Source organism: Crocodylus porosus, unplaced genomic scaffold (assembly GCF_001723895.1).
Source record: "Crocodylus porosus isolate Cpor-Errol unplaced genomic scaffold, CroPor_comp1, whole genome shotgun sequence".
NCBI lineage: Eukaryota > Metazoa > Chordata > Crocodylia > Crocodylidae > Crocodylus > Crocodylus porosus.
This window is the reverse complement of record NW_017728886.1, coordinates 35,869,171-35,879,584: the sequence shown is the minus strand read 5'-3', so window position 1 is coordinate 35,879,584 and position 10,414 is coordinate 35,869,171. Positions and strand designations below refer to the sequence as shown.

General features: G+C 37.7%; 1 protein-coding gene across 2 annotated transcripts in view; it reads left to right on the top strand.

The window, feature by feature from the left end:
* The window catches only part of LOC109308148 (macrophage mannose receptor 1-like), a 105,222-nt gene extending 95,013 nt beyond the window's left edge, over positions 1–10,209 (top strand). The window contains exons 27-30 of one of the 2 annotated variants that reach the window (XM_019532449.1): positions 3,131–3,247; positions 7,524–7,691; positions 9,068–9,109; positions 9,507–10,209. In XM_019532449.1, coding sequence (XP_019387994.1) covers positions 3,131–3,247; positions 7,524–7,691; positions 9,068–9,109; positions 9,507–9,766 — 587 coding nt within the window. In that variant the 3' untranslated portion in view covers positions 9,767–10,209. Of the gene's footprint in view, positions 1–3,130; positions 3,248–7,523; positions 7,692–9,067; positions 9,110–9,503 lie in introns of both variants that reach the window. The other variant, XM_019532439.1, reaches the window with a different exon arrangement.
* The last annotated feature ends 205 nt before the right edge of the window (positions 10,210–10,414 follow it).

Sequence of the window (10,414 nt, the reverse complement as noted above, 5' to 3'; positions counted from 1 at the left end):
AAAAAAGCCAGAAATAATTGGGGAAGGGAAGGGAATGCATATCTATCATATATATATATGTATATGTATGTGTGTGTGTGTGTGTGTGTATGTATATACATGTATGTATATGTGTGTGTATGTATATATGCATGTTTTTATCCTGTCAGCATATTCTTTTATTCCAACAAGCCCATCACATGCACACATCTTAATTTGGTCTTTTACCAGTGTCTTAATTTGGGCATGTCCTGGATTCCTAATTTGGTCTGTCCATTAACTCTGGAAATTGCAAGGGCTCTGTAATTGTGCACTGTCCAGTTGGTCCCCTCTTATCACCTTTCATTTACATATCCACTCATGTCCTCTGTCTGTTTTAGTCAGTTAGTGCCAGGTTCAGTTAATATGAGCTAGTACCAAGGCCTACATTTCACACACCTATGTTGATAACAGCGCAACATAAGCTGCCTGTGAAAGTGAACTCAAGGCTAGTTGATAATGCAAACACAAGCAAAATGAAAAAAGGAAAGTTCAAATAATAATGAGGTTATACAAAAACTTAAGCAATGGTTAAATAAGGCTGACTATAAAATAAAAGTTCAACTAATACTATAATGCACCATTCAGGCAGGTGCAACTTAAAGTTAAATGTGACCAAGCTACCTTAGCAGACGGGATCCCAGCTGTGGGGGTGCCTCACACCCCACCACCGCTGGGAGATGCAGCTGCCACACCTTCCAACCCCAGGGGTGTGTGGAGCCCCTAGGGCTGGAAGATCGTAGCAGCTGTGATTTCCTGGCTGAGGCTTCATGCACCCCTGGGGCTGGGAGACAGGAGTGGTGCCTTGCATCTGGGACCCAGCATCTGTAGCTGTGGGATGCTGGGTTTTGGCAGCTGTGGTGGGCTGCTGGAAACCACAGTCAGCAGCTGGGCTGAGAGTCCTCTTAGCTGCAGGGCTCCTAGCCCCCGCTGGACATGGTGCTGATGGGGATTTCAGCCACAGGGGAAACCCTGCTACATGCACAAAATAAAGCTCGATAGCAACTAGCTATGAAGTTAGTACACATTTTTGAGGTCTAACTTTATAGCTAGTTGGACATTTTTAATGGCATGAAATGTACTTTGCATGTGTATCTGGTGTCAAGGTAATTGCACAATTAACAGGTTAATTGCATAATTAACTAGTTAAGTATGTACTACCTGTAACATGTAGAGGGGGCCTCAGAATCACCTATTGGTCTGCCAGAGGCAAGCAGTCCTTCTGGATAGTGTGGTTTGGCATTTCAGTTGCTATAGCCGAGTGTGCAAGTGTGATATGTAGTCAGGGTCACATCTGCTGCCTTTCATTCCTTAGATTGTATTTACAGTTGGGTTGATTGCAAGGAAATCGGCCCTCATTTACAGTTGGGTTGATTGCAAGGGAAGTTCAGCAAGAGTCTAGACTCAGAGGGGATTTCAGGCTCATACCTTGGAGATGTTGTAAGAAAACTTAACCACTTTGATACCACATCCAATATATCTATGGAAAGGATCCCATAGTACAATTACCTGTGATAGAAAGAGACCAGATTCAATGACTCAGGAGTCTGACCACCTTATGAACCTACGCTGTTGTGTTTTTGATGCAAATCAGTTGCTGAGGTAGAATTGCTCTTTGGAAATAAAGTGTCCATGTTGGTCTGAAATTCCTGAAAGGCATCTCTGCCTGGGACTGTTTGTTATGTGCAAATTAAACACTGGCAGGAGAAGATTGCTAGACTCCATGTCACGGCTTTCTCCTCACATGAGAAACCAACAAAGAAGGCCCCACATTTCTTACACCACTCAGCAAAGGGGTAACTTTATCAAAACAATACATATTAATGCCCTCCAATATATAAATGTAACGTTGAATGACATGCTAAAACTCTTCAAATTCTGTTTCGTCTTTAACACTTATGAAAGGAGTTTTCTGAGCCTTCTAATAATAAAAAAAACAGCAAAAAAAATTAATGTCCATGTTGTTACATTTGGCGTACAGTATTCACATTGTTCTCCTCATGCTCTCACTTTCCCATTTATAATTAAGCATTTTCCAAGTATCCTGTCATTTTAATAATAAATTGATCTTTTTCTCCTTCAAAGAGAAACCACAGAAATCAGACTTGACTTTATACATTGAGTCAAATTGTAATCATAACAATATGAAAACAGAACAATATGGCATTACTGTATGGATCAGATGACCTGTAACAGCCATGTAGGCTGGCAGTATGGGGCTTATACAAGGTCATCTGTTCTATGTGGAGGTAGCAGGGTGGCTGGCTGTCCTACTGTGGGAAATGGCCATAATGGCTGGGGATCTCACTGGTCTGCTCCACTTGTACAGTTAGGAGCTCAGAAGCCATAAGAACCTTGTAGGAAGTTGAGACTTCCAGATCCTCGCTCCGCTACGGGGAGGAGGGAATTGGGAAGCCCTAGGACTATAGCTCTGAGGCAGTCCATGTGACTGACCACCATTGGAGCCACAGCCAACAGCCCCAAGGTATGCTGCCATGAAACCATGTGGAGGTCTGTTGGTAACCTGCCTGTGGTCAGAGCCAATAGTTTAACATTTTCCAACAAAATGCAATAAAAACTTGTCAGACGGTTCCTATACAACAGCTCAATTTTCTCCTTCCCTCCTAACCTTCAGAGAATTAGAAAAAAAAATTGCACCTCTAAAACCAGAGCTGTTTGGATTCAGGACTTGAGGTCCTTTCCAGACTTACTTTTCTCTGATTCTACTATATTTGTGTACTTCACAGTTGGATTCTGCACCTATAATTAATTAATTAATTGAAACATTTATGATATATAAAGCATTTTAATTGTCAAACGTTACAAAATAAAAAAGTACACATGCATTTGAAGGGGGGAGGTAGCCAACAAAGCTGCTGAGAGGAAAAGGGAACATTTACACTGAAGAGAAACATTTCAGTGTAATTTTCTGCACTGATTCTTATTGCCTTCACTGGGACCTGGAAATAGTAATCAAAGGCAAAATGCGGTCCCACTTACAAATTGGTTTAAAAGTATTGTAAAACTTGACAAGAAAAAAGTCACTCTTTATAGAGAGCATATGCTTCATTATAAAACTCATTTATATAACATGTTTAGTAATGCTTTGCAGGTGCTGCTTTAGTTTCCGTAGAAGATTCAGCTGAAGTTGACTTTCTGGCGCACAACATAGAGCCTCTTGAAAGAAAATCATCAACTTTTTGGACAGGAATGTACAGGAATGTGGACGGTAATTTTTTAACTATTATTATTTGTTCATAGGTGAATAGCTTCCACAAAAATACTTAAATCTGATGTATACTGTTTATTACACTCCGTCAAAAAATATGAAAAGATAAGGCAGGAAAGGTAACACTTTATGTATTTTACAAACTGTTGAAGAAATACAAATCATGCGTATGACCAGCTGATTGATTTGTTATTGAGTGTTAACAAGTAAAATACTACTGAAGAAATGTAGAAGAGCTGTTTCTTAAGGGATAGGGCTTTGGTAGAGGAGGGCATAAAGTGACCATCAGGAGTCCAAACTATCAGCTGGACTATGTAAGAGTTGAGTATCAGTGGAGTTGAGGTTATGGCCCCATGTAGTTGGTATTATGTTGGGAGGAAACTGAGATGGAGGAACAGAAACCTTTATTTATTATACTCTCCTTTCAGTAAAGGTAGGCCAATCATTCCTTATCACCAAAAAAATTACTATAGAAGGGGGTTTGCAGTTGTAAGACACCCTGTGATGATGGAATATCTTATTGACAATATTGATACAGTAAATGGGTGCATGGTAACTTTGGGGACTTTCACAAAATATTTATACAAAATTCTAATGAATCATCACCTGACCTAAAGCGGGACATAGGATTGCTGGTACAGAAAAACCTTCTAGAAAGTGTGGGGAGGGAGAGTATTATTTGAAATAGAAGGTGAGGAAAATTTAAAGTCCTGAGGAACACTCAAAGATCTCTGTTAATAACTCAAAGGGTTGTTAATAATTAAAAAGATTTAGCTCAGTATCCAGCAAAGGATATAGCAGAAATTGCAATCAGACTGTGAAAGAAAGAATGAGATCATAGAAAGAAATTCAAGAATATTAACAGGGTATAAGACAAAGATGCTGAATAAAAATATATTCACTAATAAAAATAAAAACTTGCAATGCAAGAAGTATAGAAGAAAAATAGAAGAGCAGTCAGAGCATTCTTGAGAATGGGAATAGATCTTAATATATAACTAGAGTTGGGTTGCAACCAGATTTTCTGCGTTATGGAAAATCAAATGTGGACAAAGTAAATGTTAGAGAACTGTTATTTACCAGCTCCCAGGATACTAGGACTATTGAAATGATCAGGAGGTAGAATTAAAATAAATAAGAGAAAGTGTTTATTTACACAGTGTGTAGTTGACTTGTGGAACTCATTGCTGCAGGAGGTTGTAGAAGCAGAAAGTATAACCAGGTTCAAAAAAAGAATTAGACAGAATCATAGAGGGCAGGTTCATTGACAGCTATTATAAAGAGCAGTTAGGGATGAGTCCTCTGACAGGCATAAACTAATGATGATTGATACCAAGAAGGATATGATAGTTACTCTAGGCATGCCCCATTTATATACTCTGCCTCTAAGATATCTATTATTTGCTGCTATCAGAGACAGGACACTGGGTTAGATGGACTATTGATCGGCTCTGGTATGGCACTTCTTACATTAAAAAAATCTCCAGTTTCAAAATTTCTGCCACTCCAGATGGAATGAAACAAATATAACATTTTCCATGGAATTAAATTCTGAAATATTCTTGTTGTGCATCATTAAAAAGGTTTTGTCTCTAACTTATTAATTAAAAAAAGCATTTAATTTCATTTTATAATTTTTTTTGCAGCAAAAATATTCAAATTTTTCAGTTCTGAAAATGCTACAAAGTGATGCTTGAACATTTTTTAAACTATTCACAACATTTCACAGTGTTTGGATTTCAGTTAAAACAGCACTTTCCATTAAAATATTTAGGAAACTGATTCTGTTACCTATACATAGACATATAACTGAATCATGGCAAAATGACAAAAAATCAATGGAATACTACATCCTGATAAACAATACAGGGAAGGTAGATTTACAGGATTCAAAGATGAAGCCCCCCTCCCCTCTTTAACATGGTGGGAGAGGAAGCCCCTCACCTTAGAATCAAGCATAAAGAGGTAGAGTTAGAATCAAGCATAAAGGGGTTAGAGGTGGAGATGGAGCTGCAGCTGTTGCCTGCCCCCTGCTGCCACTGCATGCCCAACCACCCTTCTACCACAGCCCCCAGTCTCTCCCCTGCATGCTGCTGCTTCCTCTTTCTCCCTCTGTAGCTAATGAATATTCTATGGAGTTGAATAAGATAAAATTTTAGAATGGAGATGACTATAGAATCTACATATATTATTTTAAATATATAAATATAAGCTTATACTAGTATAGTAGTCTTCTTATCAGCTGGAATCTATAGATAAATAGATATATTCCAGCTGATAAGACTGACTGACTATCTATCTATCTATCTATCTATCTATCTATCTACTTCTTATTAGCTGGATATATATATATATATATATATATATATATATATGTATATATATTTCATACTTCTTATCAGCTTCTATTTTATTTCATATTTCTTATCAGCTGGAGATATAGATACAGATATAAAATGTGTGTGTATGTATATATGTATAATTGTACTAATATGCTAGTATAATTGGATTAATGTGGGAGTGTAAAATTCATTTGACCCCGCAGTATGGATGAGTGTTGTGGGACCGGTCCACAGGCTGGATATGAATGACATGTGGCCAGGGCCAAAGAGTTCCCGTCCCCTCCCCTCAATCATGGGAGGTCCAGTGCATACAACACCTACCCCAGTTGATCTGGGACATCTACCACTTGTGGCATCCTCTCTGGCTGTTCCAGGACCCACGCTGCATGTGTGCACCCACACTGGAGTGTTTGTGGGGAGGGGTGCAGCTTACAATGCAGGTCTCAAAACAGCCAGAGCAGGCACTGCGTGTGGCATGCATCCTGCAGTAGTTAGGGCAGGTGCCATGGGCAGTATGTATTACGGAGCAGCTGGAAAGGAGCACTGCATGTAGTACATGTCCTGAAGTGGCAGGGGGTGCATGGGGTCAGTCTGACACGTGCTGTGCGTAGGTCTACTCCAGACCCAAGGGCAACACTAGCGGCCAGAAAATGGGTGCTTCGGGCTGGACCCTCTGGTGCACTGTGTCTTTGAAACCCCTGTGTTGCTCGACTCCTGGCCAGAAAAAAGCAAAGTGTTCCATGTTGTAGGAGACCAGTGTATCTTGGTGAATAATGGGTTGTAAATATGTCCATTGCCAATGGTGAGCATTGGAACTGCTTATGAGTCAAGTAACTGATTATGGAAGTAGCTACTTGACCTCTTAAACCATTATTTATCAAAGTGACTAGGTATTTGGCACAGGGCCTGGTTCATTAAGTATCTCTGGTTACCTTTAAATTGAGCCTACTGTAGAAGTAAATTTTATATCTTCAGGGAAGTAGTTATATCAAAATGTAATGCAGTGGACACAGAGTAGGGGACAGAATCTCAAAGAAATGGAGAAGCTACAAAATCAAGTGAAAGGAAATATTTACAATCAACATGGAAGTTTTTTAAGCATAACTTTAGTCACGAGAGACCCATGGATCCTTAAGCATCAAACAAACAAAAGAAATAGGAAGACATATGAACACGAAGTTCCAGAATTTTAAAATAACAAAAGGTTTATTAAAATAGACATCTTTCCAGAAGTGGAAATAGAAGCCAGAAAGACCAAACCTATATCAAATACAGTAAATAATGGAGACAAAGGAGCTTATTTAGTATTTGTGAAAAAATAACCAAATCCAAAACACAGCTGCAAATGACAAAGACAAAGGACACTTTAAAAAAGATAAATTATTTCTTTCCATCGGTTATCATTACAGTTGTCATATTAAATAAAGCAAGAATACACATGGAAGGTATCATGGAGGGAAGTATGAAGCCAGGGTATCTTGGAGATATGAGACCTTTGGATGTCTAATTCAGCTTTCTGCTATTTTTCAAAATGCAGAGCAGTGATTCTCAACCAAAGTGCCACAGCCTTGCGTTCCTTTCTAGGTGGTGTGGGGTGCCACACAGTGTTAGTACTGTTATGTTTACAATCATGATTCACAAGATAAACCAAGAGATTTCAGATAAAAATCCATAGTTGTGGCCCTTGAGCTCTTTGCAACAGAAAAACTGCTCTATTTTTTTCTGTACTCAAAAAGGAATTAAAACTAGCTGCTGGCATTTTCTGAGGGATGCTTCAAGTCTATTCTAGGGTGCCTTGAGTTTTTAAAAAGGTTGATAATCACTGAATTAGAGAAACCTAGAACACACTCTGAGATGCCCCTGAATGTTTAATTATTTCAGCCAAGTACATGTAAATGCCAATCTTTTTTCATATTAAATATGTTTTTAATTAGGTCAGTGGTTGTGGTTAGACAACACTGCGGTGGATTTTGTCAACTGGAATGTAGGAGAACCTTCAAGCCAACAAAATGAGCATTGTGTTGAAATGTATGCAAACTCTGGGCTCTGGAATAATATTTATTGCTCTTCCTATAAAGGATACATTTGTAAAAGATCCAAAAGTAAGTGATGGGTTTATGGATTTGCTTTATGCTTACTGGAGTTTATAGTATGTACTGCTTACAGTGTGCACACTACTAGTAGATATTGGCCACAAAGATGACAGTTATGATAGATCTCTTCTGTGGGTTATACACAACATATAACTGACATGCATAGCACCAGCAAGAGAGGGAGAAGGTAACATTAAAAAAGAGATGTCTTTGTATTTAAAGGATGCCTTTAAAGGATATTCTTTTCTGGAACACTTTAAGGTGTGGTGATTAGTGAGAGGAGGAACCAATAACAACATTGTTCTAAGGTTTCAAGATGTAGAATATTCCTGAAATAACTGAATGAACAAAATCAGAAAAAGTCAGAAAAAATGTGTGTAAAAAAAGCCATGCTGTATTTGGTGAAATGCCTTCAGTATTTCAGACATGCATAGTTCCTTCATAAGAATAGAAGTTCTGAAAATCCACTTCCTTTGCTGGAAATCTACTCTTAAGGGCACAGTGATCTGAGTCACCAAGAGTCTTGCAAAATTCTCCAGGAAAGCTTAATGGCCCACTCAAAGTCCATTTATCAGTCTTTTAACTTGGTGATTGATGATGAACATACAAATGGTGTGTGATGGACTTACTTATGTTGTAGGTGAGTGAGTAGAAATTTTAAGGCTGTAACAGTCTTCTGTTTTACAGCCAAGAGCAGATGCATACAATGAATATAAGCTGACACATTTAAAAAGTTTGAAAATAGAGCACTGAACTTATTTTTGTGTGCCATGGTAATGGAAGCATGTTAAATTTTATTTTTCTCTTCGATGAGGCTTCAAATGGAATATTTTCCTTTGATTGATTCATAGTGTTTTTACCAAAGCTACCCAGAACTTTGGAAAATTTTATGTTCCATGTATAAACTTTAATTTCATTTAATAAACCTAGACGTTTCTTATCTCACATTTTTCCACTATTATGACAAATACTAATCTCACTCAGGAGCCAAATATATCTACCAGGTTGTCTGTTTTCTGTGATTTCTTAGAGAAGCAATTATTATGCTCAGTAGTGGGTCTCATACCTGCAAGCTGCTTTACATACCAAACTGCTGTATATGTACAGACTTCCATAGAGCACAGGAGTCTAAATGGAGCTTAAGGCAGGGATGTTTGTACACCTCAGAATCATTGTAAGTCTTGAATCTACTTTTTAGATTAATCATATGCATGTACTAGTAAAATGTAGTTTTTTCTTTATATAACACCATAGATTTACCTGGCTCAGTACAAGCAAAAACAAGAGAGTTATTTTGCATATATGCATTAGTTTGCATTAAAGTACAATGCTCAGAGTATACCAAAGACTTCTATAAATAGCTGCTTTTTTCTTCTGTTTCCAAGTTGTTGAAATGAAAGCAACAGAGAAGCCACCAGACCAAAAAGGTAAGAATATTTTCTCTTAAATAAATGAAGGAAAAGCCCAAATAAGAATATAAGTATATGATATCAAATTATATCTTTATGGGACACAATTTTCATGTTGATGTGTTAAATCATTATCAGTTGCTTTTTCTATCAAAATATCTATATCCTTTTTATGTCCAAATGTAGTAATCTCTGAAATTGCATTTTATTTTATGTTAAGCTTTTAAAACTGTTTACTTCATATGTTCATGTGGTACTGCTGCCTGCTTCGTTAGTCAGCAGTTATTTGGAAATGAAAAAGCATTTGTGCATGAAGAATTACTGTTTCCTAATAGTAGAATTATTTTTGCTAAGGATATGATAATATTTAGCATAGTCTTGCTTTGTACTAATTGTTTTGCATTATTTACAGCAGTAAAAAAAGGGAACGACACGAAGAATGAGGTTCATGCACCTTCCCACAACTCTTCTGGGATTGTAGCTATTGTGGTGATTCTTATCCTATTAGGAGCTGGCCTTGCAGGCTATTTCTTTTACAGGAAGAGAAACAACCACTCATCAACAAATGACAGCTTTGAGAACAACTTGTATTTTAATAGTGAAACGGTTCCTGGAACTAGTGACACAAAGGACCTTGTGACCAATATTGAACAGAATGAACATGCTGCTCTTTAGTGTAATAAAATAAAGATGTGCCCTGTTTTAATAAAGCTATGCAACTGGAATTAAGCCAAAGCTATTTTCTTGTGAGCAAATGCTGTAGTAGTCAGGTTTTTTGGCTGTTTATTCTTTTTACATGTTAGCATCTGCAGTTACTTTGTTTCATAATCATGTTATATTTGTGTAAGATTCCAGATGTAGCCAAACAAAAGCGGGTCTTGTGAAAAGATAAAGTGCTGCTGAATTATTAAATGGAACAAGCAGATGCACTTAAGGGAATTTAAAATGTATACGTGGCCAATGAGAGTAAGACTTCAAGATTTTACCAGACGTGTATCATCCATCAGACATATATAACCATCAGCCTTAAAGTCTGTCCAGCCCATGCCATTCAAAATTGCTCTGTAAAGAACCTGCCTGATTCTTCTAATATCTTGCAAATATTCCTAGAAACCTCACTACAGGCTTGGACATTTGTTAATCGATGGGGTCATATTTAAGTACAATGTTTGAAAAAACACAGCCAAAGAAACAGCCTCAGGGTCTTGTTACAGGGTAATTTTGGGAGGCTCCTGGAGCTCTTAACCCTTGGATTGTCCACATATTAACACCTAAAACTAGTTTTAAGCATTCACTAGGCAGCTCAAAGTTATGTCACTCCAG